This window comes from Bactrocera oleae, chromosome 5 (genome assembly GCF_042242935.1).
Source record: "Bactrocera oleae isolate idBacOlea1 chromosome 5, idBacOlea1, whole genome shotgun sequence".
Taxonomy (NCBI): Eukaryota; Metazoa; Arthropoda; class Insecta; order Diptera; family Tephritidae; genus Bactrocera; species Bactrocera oleae.
In genome coordinates this window covers 68989515-69011241 of record NC_091539.1, presented here as the reverse complement: position 1 = coordinate 69011241, position 21727 = coordinate 68989515, and the positions used below count along the sequence as shown (strand labels likewise).

At 33.6% G+C, this 21727-nt stretch overlaps 2 protein-coding genes across 4 annotated transcripts in view; one reads left to right on the top strand and one right to left on the bottom strand.

Moving 5' to 3' along the window:
- The first annotated feature begins 394 nt into the window (after positions 1-394).
- Positions 395-21727, top strand: part of LOC106615783 (Phosphatidic Acid Phospholipase A1) — a 52667-nt gene continuing 31334 nt past the window's right edge. The window contains exon 1 of the mRNA XM_014232127.3: positions 395-785. Coding sequence (XP_014087602.2) covers positions 590-785 — 196 coding nt within the window. The 5' untranslated portion in view covers positions 395-589. The remainder of the gene's footprint in view (positions 786-21727) is intronic.
- LOC106615784 (uncharacterized) overlaps positions 855-21727 on the bottom strand; it is a 29723-nt gene continuing 8850 nt past the window's right edge. For all 3 annotated transcript variants that reach the window (XM_070109427.1, XM_036365563.2, XM_014232128.3), the window contains 7 exons: positions 9863-11534; positions 8386-8603; positions 8134-8286; positions 6047-6176; positions 3087-3284; positions 1487-2175; positions 855-1420 (listed from right to left, as the gene is read on the bottom strand). In XM_070109427.1, the coding sequence (XP_069965528.1) occupies positions 953-1420; positions 1487-2175; positions 3087-3284; positions 6047-6176; positions 8134-8286; positions 8386-8603; positions 9863-11384 (3378 nt within the window). In that variant the 5' untranslated portion in view covers positions 11385-11534 and the 3' untranslated portion in view covers positions 855-952. The remainder of the gene's footprint in view (positions 1421-1486; positions 2176-3086; positions 3285-6046; positions 6177-8133; positions 8287-8385; positions 8604-9862; positions 11535-21727) is intronic.

Sequence of the window (21727 nt, the reverse complement as noted above, 5' to 3'; positions counted from 1 at the left end):
ATTTTTTTAATATATTATATTTTTAACTCGTTGATATTTGAGTGATTACACAAAATTTTGAAATAACAGGAAAAGAATACCTGTAAAGTACGAATATTAAAGCTGTAATTAAATTTTTAGACGTATTAAAAGATTCTGAACACTTTTCTTTAATATTATTGAAGACATATCCTGAACAGTCTGTATTTTTTGAAATAAAGTTCCTAATTTAAAGGAGTTAGCGTGTAAATATAGCATCACTTCACCGGTAAGGTAGTTTGTTATTATTTATCATTTGACAATTGTAGGCTTATCAATTTACGAACTGTCAGCGAAAGCAACCGTCTCGCCTCTCTCTAATAATGCATTTGCATCCCTTACACCCCTTTAATCTAAATGCTTATTCGTTTGACTGTTGCTATTTTGCACCTCATACGGAAGATTTTTGCATTTCATAAATACCTTCAGTTTATTCTTTTTTGGTGTTTTAGTTACAATTAAGCTTTACATTTTCGATCTTTCCCTTTTAATCATCGTACAAAAGTGTGTAAAAGTTAAGAAAATATTAGTATTGGTGAATTAATAGCTCGTTTGGCATCAACAGAGAAGAATGTCAGAGAAGCAGAAAGGTGACACGTCACGTCCAACCACTGCGTCTGCTGTGGCAGCTGGTCCAGGTTTGGCTACAATTCCGACAGCAAGTGCTGTTGTAAAAAACCCACTTTTGAGCGCGTCTGTTACGGGTCTAACATTTGATGACTTTCCTAATAAACCGTTACTATTACCGCCAGTGGCTATTAGTCGAGGTAAGTGTTTTCTTTACCTTAAACTTAAGCACTTGTTGCGCATAGATGTGTGATGTGTTACCAATAGAATAAGTTTAGGAAATCTAAGGTTTGTGCTTTATTTCGTTTAAAAGTGGATACAAACTTATGTACATACATATTTAAAATAATTTCTCGATTTTCACATTCTACTCCATACTACGTGTGGAGTGAGAGCGGTACGTGGGTAGATCGAGTGAAACTTGACGTCTCCGACAACACCAAACAATTGCCCAAATCAACAGAATTATTAAAAGAAGCAGCAGCAATGCACCTAGCACTATTGCAGCTATTGAAGCTTCAGTGAGCACAAGATCGCGTACATCTATGTTGTATGAGCGTTGATTGCCCGTGACATCGAATGCTGTAAGTGCAACTTTTGGTTCGCAACATGTTGCTATATACGTAGCTTTCAAGGGTTCTGTAGAGGCAACAGTGTAACTATTCCGGTACAGTAGTCCAGTGGAAGGCACGGTTTGCAAACGTAATATGCCTGATTGGCAATCTTGGGCGGTTATGTCTAATGTCCAAAAGCGTTCCGCGCAATCAGTTGACTGTGCATTAACGTTATCACAACGACTGCCAAAAGTCCACGAAATGGAAGGTGCCGTGGTATCCTGTACGAAAAGTACAATGCTTAGAACATTCTATTCTATGTATATATGCATAATATATGTGCCTACCTGTACGTCAACTGTAGTTGAGCTGACCACTTTCAAGTTAAGAGATAGACTAGTCGTACCGCCACCATGACAAGTGAATGTAATTTTATCTGTGGTTCCCTGAGGAGTGCCATTCGGTATTAAAACGGTTACGATAACTTTGGCCATTTCACCAGCGCTCAAAAATATGCTTTGCGGATTGAGGCGCAAAAGAAAACGTCTTTCGTCAATCACCTGTATGTTGTGATATACAGCTTCGGTGCGAGTATTAGTCACTTCAAACTCCAGCGTTCCCAACATACCTGGAGCCAGAAGTAGTTGTGATTGTAGGCCCATTTCGATTTTAGTTGTGTCGCGTTGCAATAAAGTGCCTGTTGTTCCCCGGGGCATACCGTTATATTTATAATTTACACTAACGATTGATGTAGGCACTCCAGTATTGTTTGTTGGTGTGTCCGGTCGATTGCTATGTATTTCGTTGTCGGAGAATGTCTCCACTTCATCCTTCGGAAATGTAACATCCGAATTACCTGTTATTGCTGTTTCAGCTGATGCTGCTTGTAGTTCTACATTGCTACCAAAACGTAAATCACTGTGTGTTTTCACAGGAGAGGTTTCCGATAAACTATTTAAGTGCGCTCCATATAAACTTACAGGATAAGTGTTTTGATCACTCACGAAATACGGATCGAAGCGTTTAATGAGATCATCTGAAAATTATGACATTGTAAAGTATAACTTATAAACTAAGTCAAAAAGGAGTCGGTTATTTACTGATGCTAAGTACTTCACACCCCTAATATCAATGAGGAAAAAGTTTAGCTTCCTGCCTTTAAGGTTATAAGCTTAAATTATGATTATTTCAATTGCAGTCATTGATATACATATAAAAATTGAACTTGCGCATTTCACTTATTTCAGTCATAATTATTAATGTACTTTTATGGAAGTTACGTACATCCTTATCTCAATTTTTTGAATATTAATTAAACAACACTACGTCATTGTAAAGTGGTTAATTCTAGCGTATTTTGAAATACCTATGGGCTTGTGCTTGTAATAAATAATAATTATCTCTGATAATAATAATCCGATTACATAGGAAATAAATTGACGTCGCTGTAAACGTAACTGTATGATGCTTCCAAACTGTTTTGTAGTCTTATTTATTTGGTTATTTTCTAGTTCTGTAGCAATTTATTTTAATTCTAATATAATCTACATACATATATTTCCTCTTTTATTTCAAAATTTCCACACTGTCCTCATTTAATCATTTCAATCCTGGGTGAATATGTTATCAATGCATATTGAAATATAACATGCTTATCATAAATTCCGACAAGTCTTCTCGGATGAGTTTTCAATGCTAAATTAGTACACATATGTATGTATGTACTGAAATAAATACTTAAACATTTATATTTATGTATGCAGTGTTATGCACCAGTTGCGTCAGTTCAACCGACTACTTTTATTCAAACTTATAGATTCCTAATCTTCCACAAATGTGTGCGTTCTTCATTTGAATTTAGTATAATTTTATACCTTGTGCGTGAAGGAATAACGGGTATCATACGCTCCATACAAACAAACTTCCTAACTTTGGGATGTTACTTACCCAAAAAAAGATCTGATTTACGTTCGGCGCGCACAAATACACTGTACTCATCGTTTAAGGATTCCGGTACCACTTTCAATTTGTAAACAGTGGCCTTACGTAGTTTATTAAGAGGAACGTAAGCATCTAATCGACTGTCATCCGCTCCAAGTGTAAGAACAAGTGACCTGAACTTCACAAGCTTTCTTAAGTTAATATCTGTTGTGAGCGAGAAAAGATTTAAAATAATTTCAGTTGTATAGTCCGAAGATGACAAAAAGTGTGAGTCAATCAAAATATAAAAGTTATTACAGTTGTCTCATATTTATTTTAAGTAAAGATGTTGGAATTACGAATCTTGTTATTTGTTAATTATTGTGTCGTAGTTTATTTGTGAAAAATACATTTTTAATATATTTACATAATATATTACTAAATTGAGTGCATAATTAGAAAACGTGAATTTAAAATATTGTTTATAACCCAATTCTGAAATTCTATGAAAAAAATATACTAATTTATTGAATTACCAAACAAAACTCCAAAAGTTTTATCTGGCAACTTTAACTAACGAGTCAGCTGTTACTGACATATGCGTTTATTGTGCAGTAAACAGCTGTTAGTAAATTCTCAAACAGCAAAAACAAGTTGAACAGATTTCTTTCGTGTTTTGTGTTATAACTTTTTTTGTGTGAATCGTGGACAAAGTAAACAGTGATATATGAAGCACTTCAAAGTAGATGAAAACATTCAAAAATAATGTCATAGGGTAAAATAGCATATTGAACCCGCATATCTTGCAAAAAACTCGAGGTTAGACAAGGAGTTGCTAACCGAAATTAGGTAAGGGAACCATAATTTATTAAAGGTGTTCCAATCAATATACTACGTAGTTTATGTCTACATAAATTGTATGTAATGCCGGGCTCTTACCGCATTATATATTGTTCATATATTCTATATACATATTATTATGTGTATATTAATTATTGTGATAGTGCAGCGTGAATGAATTGAACCAGTAAATTTTTATTTAGTCGTACCAAAAATGTTTGCTGTCAACTTGATTTTATATATGTACATGCATTCATACATATACATGTGTGAATGCAGTTGCCTTTTTTTACTTCCGTTATATGCATGTTGCTGGAGTATAAAATAAATTTTTTAAATATATTTAATTTTTTTAATTTTTATCGATTTATTAAAATTTTTCGATTGTTTAAATAGAAAAAATGGTAATTTTTCAATTTAATGTAGTATTTTTCAATTAATTGTGTTATTACACCCCACTGTAAAGGATACAAAAGTTCGATAAGGACCTTCTGTGTTAGATGTCGTTATAGGTAGGCTAAGGTTTAGACCAGCACTAAACGTTTTATATTAACTCAACAGATATACAATTAATTAATTATATTAAAATTGCCAGAATAATTTACGAATTCGTTAACTAGTCAGTTTTTCAAATATAACAAATTGTTTTGAAATTCTTTACCCAAAATTGAATGCGATTTCGCATATTAGATTCACGTTGAAGAATAGTGTCACTTTTGGGAAATATAATGAATTTGAAAAAATCTCTCCAAATACAGTGTAAAAATAATATAATGTGATGTTAAGAGCAATGAATCATATGTGTAATACAAATATTATTTTAAATTGAGTAATGTTTTTATCTGAAACATTTAGTGCGTACATATGTGTATGTGAATTCACTGATATATGTGCATATTTAAATGCAGCGGGTGAGCTTTTAATGTGTGACTGCTGTTATATTATGAATTTATATGTAGTTAAACGGGACAAAGTGCAAATATATTTATATACAAAGTGCAGATATACATACATACAAGTATGTACTTAGTCCATTGTTGCGAACATACAAACAAACAAATTTTGTACTTACGTTTGACAGACAAAACAGCTTAAAATTGAAGCATTTGTATTTGTTAAGCACTTAAACTAATATTTAGTGGTTATAATAAAAAAAAAACATTTATTATTATTTCACTAATGACTTACATAAAAAAATTATATTATTTATTTATTTATTAATTTTCACTTAAACAACTAAACACAGATTATACGTTTAACATTTATAAAAATATATAATGTAGCTTTCTACGTTATGCGTAATATACATTGGTATATAATTGTTTTCTACATATATACATATGTAAATATATATGCACTATGTACATATGTGCTATGTATGTATATGCATATTATTTATATATACGGTTTGTACTACGATATAAAATACTACCATAAAAAAATAGTTTCTATTAATTTCGACATATTTAACAGTAATGACACACAACAGAACATACGAACGTAAATATAAAAATTATAAAACAGTTCAGTATGAATTATATTGTATATGTTATATGTAAATAAATAGACATATTTACATTTGACGGTTATAAGGTAGCTCGAAATAATAAACACACTTAATAACTAATGTTAATCAAAGTCATAATTTACACGCACACTAGTGTAGCTGGCGCACAGTGTAACGAAATGTTCATTTCAGCAGCACTTCTTAACACTATCTGCTTTTTGTTTTTAATTTTTATGTTTTAAAATAAATATATATTTGTATATTTAATAAGTTTAACAGTATATTATGTATACCGATTACATTAAAGCTTAACATTGTTATGGTGAAATGCTTTCATTTAAAGCTCCAATTCACAGTTTACAATTTTCTGGAAGTGTATATTAGTAGTGACATATTGGACAAACAGGACAAGGACACAATAGAAGTTCAACAAACCATTTTCATGTTTATTGTGCTGTTTTTAGTAGCCGCATAGTGTTATTGCTTAAGGAATTAAAGCGCTGCAATAGATTGCTTCTCTAAACATAAGTATTGTATATTAGTCAACTTGAACGTATTTGATATTTGTATAAATTAGTTATTGTTGTTGTTGTGCAAATTTGTGTAAACGTGCGTGTATGTGATGTATGTGTTAACTAACCACCGTTGGGCGTCTCCAGCGTAGCTGACCGCATGGGTGCATCGATTTTGACGTGTAAGCTGGAAAGGGTCGTATCGACCGGTATATCCACTTCCTGTATGCCCACATAGGCGTCAGCGACCAGTGTTAGCTGAGTGCGAGAAAATAAATAGTATTTGATTAAATTGCTATTACTTTTTATTTTAAAATAAACCGAAAATGTGCGCTCAAAGTCAAGATTATTAAAAATTGTCAACCCGTACAATTTGTTCATGAGTTAATGGTTGCCACCCTTCACTTTGTTGACGTTCCATAACCTGGTTTCCAATGAATGCAAAAAAAAGTAGTTAAAAAAGTACATATTTTCCATGGCATTCATTTCGTTTTCATTATATGCTATATGTATATAGATATATACATATAGGTATGTATATTCCACGCTTTTGAGTTCGCATATCATATTCTGCGCTTTGCCAATGCAATATAAAACAAGAAAAAACATTAACTTCAGCTGCAGCAAAGCTAACTATAATACCCTGCACATAAAGAAAGATTTTTTTTGTTCGTTCAGTTTGTATGGCAGCTATATGCTATAGTCGTCCGATATCCGCGATTTCCACAAATGAGCAGATATTTGGAGAGCAAAGGAAGTATGCAAAATTTTACATTGATATCTCGAAAACTGAGCGACTAGCTCGCGTATATATAGACGGACAGACAGACGCATAGGGCTAAATTGACTCAGCTTGTCACGCTGATAAGTTATATACCATATATACCTTATAAAGTCTTCGACGTTTCCTGCTGGATGTTATAAACTACGTGGCAAACTGAATATACCCTGTTCAGGGTATAAAAATTTACAAAATATGCATGTGTGCTTTATAGCCAAGCGCTCGCTTTCAATTCGTTTGCAAAGCGTTTTCCACCAACTTCATGGTGCGTTGATTTTCCAAATGACAACGTATTTAATTACCAGTGTTTTTTTACCTCAAATTTCGCTTTTATATCGCTTGACCTAATGCTAGGTTTACACCGTCGTCATTCAGTGTTGTGTTGGTTAAACCTCGATTTCGCACCCTTGTGCCATTCACCAGCATTTTTAATTGCTAATTTAGTTTTTATGTAAAGGTTTTTGATTATAACTTCACCAATTATGCACTATTTTTATTAATTTATCGTAAATAGAAATTTTGAACCTGAAAATTCTTAAGTCTAAATAAATGCCAATGCAATCGGTTCTTCAAAGTAAATCTATTTGCTTTGAATCGAAAAGTGTACTTATGAAGCCTTTGGCAAAGACAACAACACAATTTTTGCGATCTATCAAAGTTGGGTACACATGCTCGAGGGAGCCAATTTCTAAAATTACTATAAATACCACAACAACAAAACTGCCATAATTACTACAATTGTAATGCTACAAATTTTTATATTTTTTTAAATCAAATTTAAAATGAAGAGTCATCTGCTGTGAAAATACTTGTCACTTGCATTTCATTAAAGTTTTTTGTAAAATTTGCCACTGTTCAGTGACTTGAACCATTTCGCGCTTGCCATCAAAACTGCATAACTAACTAGTTGAGTGCGCAACCCCAACCACAACCGCAAGCAGCCGGCAATCTGTAGCAGCAGTGGCAGCGCTATTAATGGCTAACAGTGGTATTTAGCATTTAAACAAGTTTTTAGCTTTTAGTTGTGATTTTCTGCCATTTTCACTATGCTGCGCACAACAACAATGTTTATAATAAATATTGCATTTGAAAACTTGTACTTGTTTTGTAATTGGAAAAGAAAAACTACACTACTTAGCAACTAAGGTACTGCAGCAGCAGCGGCGAGCGTTGTATAAGCAATTATAATTACAAGTCGCAATTAAATTTGCGCACCGCTTGACAAGAAGTGGAAAAAGAAAAAGATAACAAAAAAAAAACACGATGGCACATTTGTTAACTCGTTTGCGATCAATCAATCAATTACCCGCTACACTCTACTCGTATAGCGGTACATAGACCGCTGAATGAGAGTGGGGAAAGGCGCTCCTTTTGTGACATGTCTCATATATGCGTGTGTGTGTGTGTGTATGTGTTAGAGAAATATGCGCTTACCGTGCTGCCCTCCAGCTCCTGCGAGTTTTCGCTACCCACCAGATGCAGTACTTCGCCACCCGAACGTATGGCCACCTCGCCGAGTATGCCGCCTACGGCCTCTTGTGTCTCGTTTTCACTAGCCGAACGCTCACCGTACCAGATGAGGTAGAGCTGTAGCATTAAAGCGATTCAACGTAAAATTTTAAATAAATGTTAAATTTGAAATTAAATAAAAAAATCAAAAACAAAATACTTTGCTCGCTTACTAACCCTAATGCGCTTTTTTAGCAGCGTTATGGCGGCATCTTGCACCAGTTCAGTGTGCGGCGGTATCGCTGCGGTTGATATGAAGACGGCGCTGTCGTATGGCACCAATTCCGAAGCATGCACAATGCCGACAAACGAATTGCCACCATCTTTCACCTTGATGCTGTTCAAACCGGCCAGAAATTGGCGCGTATTATTGAAGCTATAGGCGGCCGGTATACCTAGAAAATAATTTTATATTAATTTACGATTGTTTCAAATTATTCTGCAGACTTAAATAATAATTAATATGTCCAGCAGCATACAGCAACTCAGTTAAGTATTGCTTAAGCATAGTTAAAGGAGTTGAAGAAAGCGTATGTTATAACGTAACCTCACTTTTCGGTAGGTAGTGTGTAAAAATATTCACAAACGCTTCCACGCATTTGAATATAATAGATGATCACCCCATTAGCTAAATTTTTGTGATTTTTGATTGTAAAATTTGTATTGTTTTATTTTTATGACTCATAGCAAACATTACATTGCAGTTTCAAAGGAAAATTTTTCAGCGGAAATTTTTCTAAGCTATAATATGCATAAAGCGCGGAAAAGCATCAATTAGATAATCAAATTAAGTTACGTTCTACTACGTGGGCTGCTTCCTACATTTTTGATTTTAGACTGATGTGCTCTAAAATATGGAAAAGAATAATGATGATCCTTGTTATTGTTCACTTTGCCCAAGATTTAGGCGTTTTATACGATATTACAAAATTTTATCTATTTTTCAAACCGAGATTATAAAAAATATTTTAAACTACAGAAATACAAATAATTTTTATTTTTACGGAAAACATTTCATAGTCATTTAATTCCTGCAACTGGAAAAGTTCAAATTAAGTAAAAAAATTGAATGACGTTCTGTTATGTGTGCTGCTTCGTACATTTGTGGTTTTGTGCATGGGCAGAAAGCGTTAGTTTTTAGCACCTAAAAAAGCTGGTACAACTAATTTTGACATGACGTTTTTGCTCTCTCTCTTTTGTACCAGAAAATATCGTTGCTGTGCAGGAAAGGATTGCCTGAGATAGTCATGATTCATTCAAATGTTTTGGCATTTGGGGGTTTTGTAATTAAAATTTTATAAATTTTTTAACCGATAAAATGCCAAATACTGAAAACTTAAGAATCACAAGCAAGTTATTTGCTTTTATAGACTAATTGCTATGAATGCGAAATATTTCGTAGACATATTTCCGAAATTGTTGCGGAGCACCTGGCGCTCGCTAAGCACGCCATTAAAAGCGATTATACTAAACCACTCCACTTATTGCCATACAAATCTGGCGCAATCTCGCATTCATACAAGCAAACAATCACTCAAGCTCAAAGTGATTACATACACCACCACACGTACGAGCTTGTGCACATATGTGTATGTATGTGGATATATGTATGCAACTGTAGGCTGTATTTACGATTACATTTACGTTTACTTACCTGAGGCATTCAGCGAGACGAGCACAATTTTTATATTTATATTAGTGCGTAGAGCTTCACGCCACAGCGCCTTCGTCTTCTCCAGCGCATCTGCCGACGGATCCACGATGACGGCTAGCGGCATTCGTATGTACGCATCTTCGATGTAGTTGCGTAATTGTTCGTGTGGCAGCAGTTTACGGCCGCGCGATATATTTATTTGTTTGCCCTGCTTACCTGCTGGGCGTATTGTTGTTGCTGTTGTTGGTGTTTGCATTGTCGTGGAAAGAGCAGCAGCTGCTGCTGCTGCTGCCGATTCTGTATCAAAACCTGTTGCCATGACTGAGCTGGTGGTTGCGGCAATGTTTGGTGTGATGGCATCGATTGCGTTCTCGCCGAATACCGGTATTGCAACCGTTGTTGGTGTAGCTGCGGCGTCCATTAGCGTGCCACTTGTAGTCCAAGCGGCGCCACGTGCCTGTGGCACAGCTGGTTGCAGACGCGCAGCATTGGTATGGGCAATTTGGTTTGCATCGACGTCGGACACTGACTTCGGCTGTGCTGCGATAGGCGGTGACGGTGTTAGTGGTAAGGCGGGCGCCACTGTTGGCCTTACGCTGCCTTTGTGCTGATGCAATTGTAGTTTTTCCAAGCTATCCTGTGGGTCTTCATAATAGTCCTCGTCCGAGCTGTTCGGGTGTAATTGCTGTGTGCGCGGTTGCGGTGGCGCCACATGCTGCTGCTGTTGGTGCAGAGAGGGTGGCGCGGGTTGCTGATCCTTCAGCATGTTATCTTCCGCATCTGCGTCGCTGTGGTGATATAATTTCATTGCGATCGGATCGATTTTATGAGCTTCCTGTGAGCGCACATTCATATGCTCCTCATCTTCCACATAATCAGAAGCTGAGACATTGGCGTCTGCTTCCTCAACCGACACGCTGCCACCGCTGATGGTACGCGGAAATTGTTCAGCTTTACCATGACGCACATAGGCGGGTATCATTGTGCTCATTGAGTTCGGCAATACAGTCGGTGGCAATGCTATGGGCGTTCGGGCTGCACTACCGTTCATTAAAGTACTGCTGTCCATCATTTCGATCTCCTGAGAGTCGGTCATAACGTCATCTATGCGCGCTTGCGCTCTTATCGTGTTCACAGACTCATTGCTCATATCATAAGGCTGTGCCGAGGTGGCGGCTGTGGGTGCTGCAGCAGAATCGACATTCTCTTCTAGCTCTGTCATCTCCTGCATTTCTTCCATAAGCTTTTGGCGCTTCGCATGTTCATTCATGTCTTGTTGCAGCACGGCGGTTTCATAAATTTCATCATTACCGCTCAATACCTCACTATTGAGGCCCCCGCCACCACCGTCATCGCCCGCGGAGCCGAGCTCGCTGGCTCCGCCTTCGCCGTCGTAATCCGCCGCGCTAGACGGTTGACTGTAAACGATTAGCATTGCGAGGATGACAAATGTCAGCGAAATGGTTGTAAAATGTAGTCGTAGATCACTCATTTTGTGTGTGTTTGCGTTCACGAATAACATCTTATCTTTTGTTTGTTTTTTGTATGCACTTTTATTTATACACTCTTTGTAGCGGTAAATATTTTCCAATATTACTTATTATTTTTATTTTATATATTCACTTTACTCGACCAATTGGTTCATAATTTCCTTACAAAGTGTCGTTTGAAACTGAAACGAAACGAAAAATGGTTTAAAGATGGGCCTTAAGAATGTTGTGACTTATATATATGTTGATTTAGTACCTATAGCTTGTTGTAAATATGTACATATATACCTGCAATTTTGCCAAAATTAAAGTTATTACATAAAAATAGCTGGCTAAAACTTAAAGTAGCGTAAGTCAACTCAAGCTAAGTTAGGCATAATAATTTCTAGCAACAAGTGGTGCATATATTTTGTAGGTATATAATTTTTTGTAATATCGAAATACGGAATCTAAGCTAGTGTCTCAGTTGAAACAAAATATCGAGTCTCGAATAACTGGAACAAAATAACTACAATAGCCCCTTTGGCTTAAGTTGACTTAAGCTATTTTATCATATTTGCCAAATAAAAAACTCTTGTAAGCTTGTCCTCTTCTTACTAAGAAGCTGCTCCTTTGCCGACATCGGACCACTATAGCATATAGCTGCCATACAAACTAAACCATCAGAATTAAGTGCTTGTATGGAAAACTCTTTCATTTGACGAGGTATCTTCACGAAATTTGGCATGGATTATTCTTTAAGGCAACAATGTATTATCTGCCGAAATTGTTCAGATTAGTTCACTATATCATATAGCTGCCATACAAATTGAACGATCGAAATAAAGTTCTGTAAAGGGTATTATAGCTTCGGTGAAATCGAAGTTAACGTTTTTTGGTGTTTTTTATTTTATTTTTTATCGTTGTTAGTTTTCAAAATAAATGATTAGTGCTTCAACAATCTAATGTGATCACCAAATCGGTTAAAGTTTCATATATCTTTCTCTTCGTCAAAATTTTCAAAAAGTTATTTTAAACGTGGTTAGACCCGACTATATCTTAACTACTTCGGAACTAAAACGACTTCTCTGAGAGCATTATATGTGTACCTGTACTCACACACATGAAATTGCTTATGTGAATGTATGCAAGTGCTTTAAACAACAGAACTAATTTACTTAGCCCAGAGCTAACTGCGGCCACACGAGCCGCGCGCAATTGTTCTGCGGTCAGTCGGCAGCATAAAACAATATATCTATGTATCTAACAACATATGGCTACAACAAAATGCCTTGTCTAACCTTGACCATCCAAATCAATTTAAAAATTTAAATTCGAATGTAATAAACGCATGCGCAGCTAAGCCAACAAAAAAATCAGTAACTGCAACAGACGATCGCATTGCTGGGACAAGAGAGCCGGTCCGGCATAGCGATATTGTACAGCAACAACAACAACGAAGAAATACCTATGCACTCTATTTTGCATTTGTGATTTCTTCGTTCAACTTGGCTGCTTTAAAAATGTTTTCTGTGAGATAACAAACACATCTACATGCGCATACACACCGACACACATGCTTAGTACATAGCGGTATTGCTTTGTTTTGATTTATTTAATTTTTTACACGTAAAAATGTGCAGCAACCGGCCATAAATTCTCATATTCATAAATAATGTTTGAAAATTGTCAGCGAGTGGAGGCTTAGCGGTATTAACGAGACAATAAAAGTATGCACATATGTGCGTATTTTCAAAATGATTAATGCGCAATGCTTTTTAGATGCGCTGTGATGACATGCCTTCATAGAATGTACAAATTTTGTATTCAATGCTACGCTAAACACCGAATTTTATAAATTTTTTTATGGTTAACACAAATGGTTAGCACAAATTTTGATGATTGCTTTCTAAATGAAAAAAAAAATGATAAACAATAAAAAACTCTTCATTATTCACTTATATAATATTTCTCATATTAATAGATTTATAATTTTTTTATGCATAAATGTAGCCTATTGCGAAGCATTGCCAATTTTTGGACGCTTCTCTGTCTGCCAATTTTTGGTAACTTAAGATCTGTACATTATTTACATTTCTTATTGTTTTGGTTTTAATGATTGATTGCCGATAGCCGGTAAAATTTCTCAATTTATATTTGAAAACATGTTGTTGTTAGTGGCTCAGAAAAACTTGTTTCGATTGACATAATTTGGAAGTACCGCTTGGCAAACGTGTTTATATAGACTTATTCGTGGAGATATAAACATATGATATATTATATTTAGAGACCAATCAAAGCTATATACGATTTTTTATTAAATTAAAAATTTTAGCAATGAAATTATTATGGTATTTTTATTAAATAAAAGCATAACTGTATGTAATTTTTCACAAATTTATTTTTGTCTTTAGAAAAATAGTAAGTTTTTGGTAAATTAAAGTTTTTATAGATAAAAAAATAAAAAATAAATTTTGACATAATAAAGTTCTTCATCGAAGAAAACCCATTTTATTTTGCTTAAGCTAGTTTATTGACAAATCACAATAATATTTTATTAGTTTGTAAATTAAGCGTGCCGATAAAGCCATTAACAAAAATATTGAAGGTTTGCTAATTGAAGGCAAACACTAATTTCAAGTTTATGTAAGCATGAAAAATTTTAAAAATATTATTAAATTAAAAGCAATATTTTTTACAACAAAATTTTGTGCAATACATTTTTTTAAAGTGAAATGAAGTTAAAACCCTTCACTAAGTTCAGTTTTCTTTCTGATTTTTACAAACTAAACATCAATTCTAATCAACGTATGCTCGATTCTAACACTGCAAGTTCGTTGCTTAAGTCTTTTGTTAGAGAGAACAATCTATTGACAAACTTTTTGCGAATCAACTATTTCAATTGCTTCGACTAAAATACAATCAAATGAATGATGTAAGCAAAATTGTATTGTGTACCACTTCTAATTAACTTTAAATTTATTTATGCTTAGTATGAGCTTTAGCCTAAAACAGAGCAGCGTGAGAGCCACGCTAGCGTCAACATAGCAACTAAAACCACTACTAAGAAACTGTGTTTTATAAAAGCGTTAAACAAGTGAACTAACCATTATCAAATTTATGAATAAAGCAGCCTTTGTTATTGTCACATTGTGGCTGCATCGCTCGATAATGAATTGCTTTGGGAGCGCTAATCGAAGTATACAAAAAAAAAACAAAAAAAAACAAAAAAGGCAGCAAAACTCTTTCAAAAGCAATAAATGCACAACAATCGGCAGCTTGTTACTGGCGGCGAAGTAGACACAGTACACTGCAACCGGCTTTCTTCTGCTATGACCTTGAGTTGTTGTTGCGACTGCATTAACTCAATTATATACAAACATATAAATGGCTTAGAAAGAAATAACAATTATAATATAATAAAACAGGTGTGGTTTGCCATTGTCGCAATTAATTTATATGCGCCGAGACATGTTTTCCTCACTGGGTAGATACGTTAAAGATAAATATAAAATACAAAATATTACTCAGATCTATCATACACAAACACTTCGCTACAATTTCGGCTGTTAATTGCTCAAAACTAAACTTAACTAAACGATTTCTCTCTTTTTCGCGTTCTATATCCATTCTCCAGTGTGACTAATATTAAACGCCTGTCGCAAAATCTGAATTGGATGCGCACGTTAAGTGGTATGGCGAGGGTTGCTCCTGAGCAAGATCTACATATATAATATAACTGCACTTTGATATAGAAAAATAAAAAAACACGCACTTCCTCTCACACGCGTTGAATTTTGCGATGCCGCGTAGAATTGAAGATTCGTTTCCATTTGCACACGCGAAATTCATTTGCTGCTAATAAATCTGTATTCATGCTCGCATGTGTGTGTTTATGCGTTTTACCTCTCAGAATACTTGACGAGTATTTGTACTTTTCATTTCATACATGGCTTTGTGCCATCATCATCAAAAACGCGCATTAAATATTCATTATTCAGGAAGGCAAACACAAGTTAGACGACTTTAAGACACAAACGAGCGGCCTTATATAGTATATTGCAGATTAGCACAATAAAAGCAATAACACAAAGTTGAAGAAAAAACCAAACAAACGACAAATAGAAGAAAAAACGTATATTAATCGAAATCAATATAAAAATACAACAATAACAACAAAATAGCAACAAATCGCATAATCAAATAATGCTAGACATAATTGCTGCTCTTATTCGCGTCAAGCGCGTCACGTTCTCCGCCACAGCCGCGTCAGCAGCAGCGGCCACATCCGAGTTCGTCATGTCAGCAGACACATTTGTTATACTGATCATAATCTCTCAAGCAGCAAAACGTTCTTTGACGGGAAAAATAAAATTGCACACAGCCACACATATGCACATACATATGCTTACAAACACACATGTATGTCTATTAAAATAAGCATTATGTCAAAATTATTTAATTTTGTACAAATTTCATTAGATTGTTCATATTTCACCCCGCCTCCTTCCCCATTTAGCAAGAAGGATCACTCCATTGGTATTAGTCTAATTGACATTAATGATCTTCAAATTCAGATAATTGCGCTTACAAATACGTGCTTAATGTGATTATCCGTTATAGTCGAATCTAAGTAATTCGGTGTTCGGTGTTCAGTGTTCAGTATTTTATTATATAATGATGTCATGCCCTAGCGGTGCCTGCAATTTTGGTTCTCATGACTGCGAGCTATTTAAGTAATTTTATTTTATGATTTAATAAGCGAGCATAAAAATGCGATTATTCTAGCAGAATAAAATATAACCAACCTAATTTTATGTATACGTGTGTATGTGTGTAATAAATTATGGTAATTGTGGCACGTTCGGATATTGGATTATGTGAAAGGCGGATAAAACTGTAGAAATTGATTTGCTAATTTGTGCTGATTTCGATATATTATTATTGAAACTGCTTTAAAATAACTATCACAGATGTTTTGAAATAAAAGCATATATGTATATATACTCGTATATATATACAATATACATACATACATACATATATAGGAATATACGAACGTAGATAAGAATAATTTCGCTTATCTCCTATTTCGTTTATTGCTGTCTGCGAAGATTCGTCTCTTTTATAATAAGTTTACGAAGCAATATTGTTCGTTCAAAGTTCAAAATATTTTGAAGCGAAGCTTTTTTTACGCAAGAAAGTAAAATCGAGCAACTGCAACAAAATTATATGACTTGATGGTGTGGGCTTAACAGATTTGTATAATTTTTAGGAAGTTTCGGTAAGATAATGTGAAACAAATTATTGTTGCCAACTATTTTAAAATTTATGTTGGAAACATTTTTGGAATAAAAAAAATACTAAAAAAGGAGCATTACGTTAAAGTGTTAAATAAAGCTTAACGCCAAAAATATTTTTTGTGTATGTTTGTCACCTTTAAATTTTTTAATTTAAAATATTTTATAGAATTATAGAATCATTTTAATATGACTAATTTAAGCAGGCTGCAGCTGCAAGTAATTTTTGATGAGTGTTGCCAACTGTTTGAAAAAACCTTAAGTTTGCCGGACCCAGAGGGCAACGTCAAAGACCCCATACAAATATATATATGTATATAAAAGATCAACGTGACAAGCTGAGTCGATTTAGCCATGTCCGTCTGATTATCTGTCTGTCTCTGGTATATAGACGCTAACTAGAATTAGTTTTTGAGATATCGTCCTTTCCTCTCCAATAAGCAGCTCATTTGCCGAAACCACCGATGTCTGATCACTATATAGCTGTCATATAAACTGATCGATCAAAACCAAGTCTTTGTATGGAAAACTTTTTTTGTTTTGAAAAGATATCTGTCACGGATTATTATCAAAATTAGGTCTACAACCTCCGAACAAATTATTCAGATCGGATCACTACTGACAAACTGATCGATCAAAATCAACGTAAAGATCTTTTTATACACTTTTACGCTCTAATAATTGTAACTGTGCAGCCGAAGTATTCTTTTCTTTTTTTTTTTTTGCTTTTTTTGTTTGTAATATTCCCGATATAAGGCGCAACAGCAATCGCTTAATGCATGAAAATATCGATTTGACCTACTGTACTAATTCTGTGATGGTTTCTTATACAGAACATGACGAGCATAAAAATCGACACCAAAATCTATTTTTCTCTGCACTACTAAACTACTTCAGATTTTACCGTTTAAGTTCTCATTCAATCTATCAAATTCAGTCCATTGCTAATATTTTTAAGCTTATTAATAATCTATTTGTTGACAGACCAATAACACTAATGGCATAAGTACATATAATCGCCACTGAAACACGTGCTCCAAATGCTTTACTTATATAAATTGTCAAAATAAAAAGTGCACACAATGTGGTGAACTTACAGGTATACATATATGCATATTATATAAAAATTTCATTTCCGTAAGCAAAAATTTGTGAAAATAAAAAAAAATATATATTTTTTTATATGAAATAAGTGCCAAAATGACAAGTCATCCGAGTGTATTTCAGCCAAGCAGGTGACATTTTACGCTATAACTGTGCGTTGGTTTTTATACATGAGTAGGTTTGTATATATGTGTTGGTGAGAGTATTTTTTGACAATTTAATGACTAAACAGTGACTTAGTTTTTTTTCCACAATTACAATTGGCTGTTGTTGAAGGTCTTTCGCCTTTCCGCGTTAGTTCGACAGCATTACGCTTGAGGCATTTTGCCTATGCGAGTAAATGGTGGCATATTTGAAAATAATTGTTTGTAATGGTCAAACATTTACGAAATACTTTCTTTCACATTAATTTCGCACTGCCTTGCTTTCATTTTAAAGCTTTTCAATGTAATAAATTCGCTATGCAGATGATTTTAATGCGTGCAGAAAGTTTTATGAAATATACATATATACTTTTTTGATATTTAATAGCGAACGTCAATTAGTAGCGCTTTTATAAATTATTTTTTATAAAAATATTTTTTAAATTAAAATAACGAAATTCAACTTTCGTATAACTCGCAGCTGAAAACGCATGTGTTCCATAAACTTAATAAATTATTAAAACAGTATAAAGCGTTAAATAAGAAAAATATTAAATAATTAAATATTAAATTAATTTTTATTATTTGTAAACCATACAGCTGCATATAAATAGTACTTCATATATGGAGCTGACCATCTAGATCTATTTGCATGTTTGTGTATCTGTCATCATTGTCAGATTTTATCATCAATGCCGTCAACTGAATGCCTTGCACTTGAATCTAAATTATTTACGCTGAAATATTTACATACTTAATGCACACGAAACGTTTTTAAGCTGAGCTAAGGAAGGGTGTGTGCAATTTTTACGGCTAAGAATTGCAGCGCCAGCAAAAACAATTTTCAAGTTTTTAATTTCAGTAATTTGTTTTTGTTGTTGCTGCTGCTCATGCCTTAGTATTTGGAGTGACACTTGGCATTTTTAAAGCTTAAATTTACTACAATTATTTAATTTGTTTGCAGAATTTGCGGTAATTTGCATTAAATATGACTTTTTGTTGCGTTTCGCTTTCAGCTTAAACATATTTTTTGTTGTTAGTGAAAATCACGTTGACCTCTAAACCCGGTGGCTATTTGTCACTCGCTGTTCACTGCGTTTTTGTTATTGCTGTATGCGCGCATATTTAAATGAAATGACGAATGCATGTTTGTTTCAGTGATTTTTAGGTGTACTCAAGCAGAAGTAATTACGGTAATATGCAATTTATTAATTCGATTTTTTTTGTTTGGTTTTTAGAGAAAATAAAAGTTTTGCAACCACTCAAAGCTTAAATGTGAGAGGAGCTGCGTACGAATGCGTCAAAATTTATTTACACAAATGCATAGTACTATATCACAACATCGATTACTTTCATATTCGCAGAAATGTCAATTTGAAATACGATACTATGCCAACTTATTAAATTCCTAACGTTATTTTTAATTTTTAATAATATTTGGAATCAATCCGAAAGTTTGAACAAATAAATTAACGTACCAACAAAAACCATACACACTATAAAACTATAAATATTTAGAAAGTTTAAAAACGACCGTTCTTCACAGTTTGTATGAGCACTGATTTTGGAAATGAAAAATGCATTCATCTTATATACCATCTACAGTCTTCTTAACAAACTGACAACTGTTTTCATTCGATAACAATAGTCTCATTCTCAAGAATTTTTGCGACTAAAATTTAATACGAATACATAACCAATGTAACCGCAGCCTAAAGTGTATAATGGTAAAGCGTTATAGTAAACTTATCGCTTTTTCTGAAGTATGTTTCTTCTGCATTAAATAATAATAGTTGCGGTAATGCTTTTCCATATTAACAGTGTTGAAATTTCCAATATTGTATATAGTTAAATTGAAAGCTGTATTTTGGAATAATTCATTTTGTAACGAAACTGATGACGGTTAGCATTTTCGACTTATCAGGATGCCATAAATTGAGTATTAAAAGAGTTGCCTACTTTTCGGCGTCAATATGAATAATCAATGGATGCATGGATGAGTAACTGAGTAAAGTGAATCAAATGGTTTGTCTAAGACACTTAGCATTACAAGTGGTTTGGTTAGAGAGCAGATATCTAAATATTTTAGGGAGTGTTTTCCTAAAAAAATGTAAACACATAATAATAATTAAACAAAATATCATGAACTTTAGAAATTATTAATTTAAGTTCAAAGTTCCAGTTTCGATTTTACTACTTAAAATACTTTAATAATTTATAATTTTTAAACATAACCAAAGTTTATTCTAAATATTATTTTAAAAGCCTTCGAAAACAACATACACCAACACATTTGCATATATTTGCTACAAAAAACTTTCATTATTATATACATTTGTATATAGTATATATTTTTTGTTATTAATTATTGTATGTTCTGTTTATTTATTCAAAACTGCTTTCCTTTCCCTTTTATATAATCGCTTTTATTCCTTTCCCCAAACTTCACACCTTTGTCTCATAAATTATTCTAAGCTTTTATAACCGGACTATATACAGTCATACATACTTATGTTAAGATAAACTAATGACTCTTTTTGGTGTTTACATAAAATAAATAACTTTTGTTGTAGACAGTTTGATAAATCTGTTTTTATCGCATTAAATGCTCTGCAGATTAGCATGTTGAATATTATATTAAATGAGACTCAAGTAACATTCTACACAACATTAAAAACATATTGATTATATTATAAGGTGAAGCGCGTTGACAGCAGCAACAATGTTAAAATACTAGTTAGAACAAAAAGTAAATCTTTATATTTTTATGAACCGGTTCGGTTTGTAGTCGGAAACTGCACTCATCGCTCGTTTGAACTAAAAAGTTTTCACAAAAAAGTAACATATATAGGCACACATTTGGTCTCCAGCTACGTGGTTATGTTGGTTAAGCGAAATTTATTTTACTTTAATTTTTTGTATACTTTTTTTTTTTTACTATTTATGCATACACACAAGCAGTTGGGCCAGTGTAAAACCAAGAATTTTACATATTTTTTTATTTTTCAATGTCAGCGCACGGTCTTTCGATGGCATCATCTGACAATGTCAGCAGCTGAACTTGAACAAGCTTTGTTTTTTGTTTTTTATTAATTTAGAATGCTTCATGTAATAAAAAATTATAGTTGTAAAACTGTAATGATGTAACATTAACAATTTGTGTGAAGTAGGCATTAAGTCAAATATGTGAAAACTAGAAAATGGCATTAAATTTTATTTACGTGACGTTTGAAAGTGTTCTTAGAACTTATTTTAACAGTTGGAAAAAGTAATATTTTGTACACTATGAATAAATCAACTGTTCGTCTTTATGACTTCCTTCATTATACCCTGCACGGGGTATGTGAAGTTTGCCAAGTAGTTTATAACACCCAACAGGAAAATTATATACAAATGATTAGCATGACAAGCTGAGTCGATTTAGCCAGATCAATTTGCCCGCCTGTATAAATGCTAATATCGAATCACTACAGCATATAACTGCCATGCAAACTGTTCGCTTAAATCTAATATGTACTAACAGAAACTAAACAATTGATCTGTCGCGTAGCATGTTTAATAATTATATATAGCATCACCAGAAAGCGCAGAGTAATCAACATCCCCGATTTGTTTATAAAAATGTTATATATGAATAATTAAGAGCACCCAGAAAATTTACGGCCTATGAGCAAATGTTTAGAGTACATAAGTCAATTTACTTTTGTGATTGAGTGTATTGCTTTGTTTGCAAATGAAATGAAAAGGAAATGATTGATGGTAAGACATATAGACAGTTATAAGCGAAATGCTACTTTTATTATTATAATTCGAAACCTTTGCACTCTTCCCCTACTGAGTTTATATGCG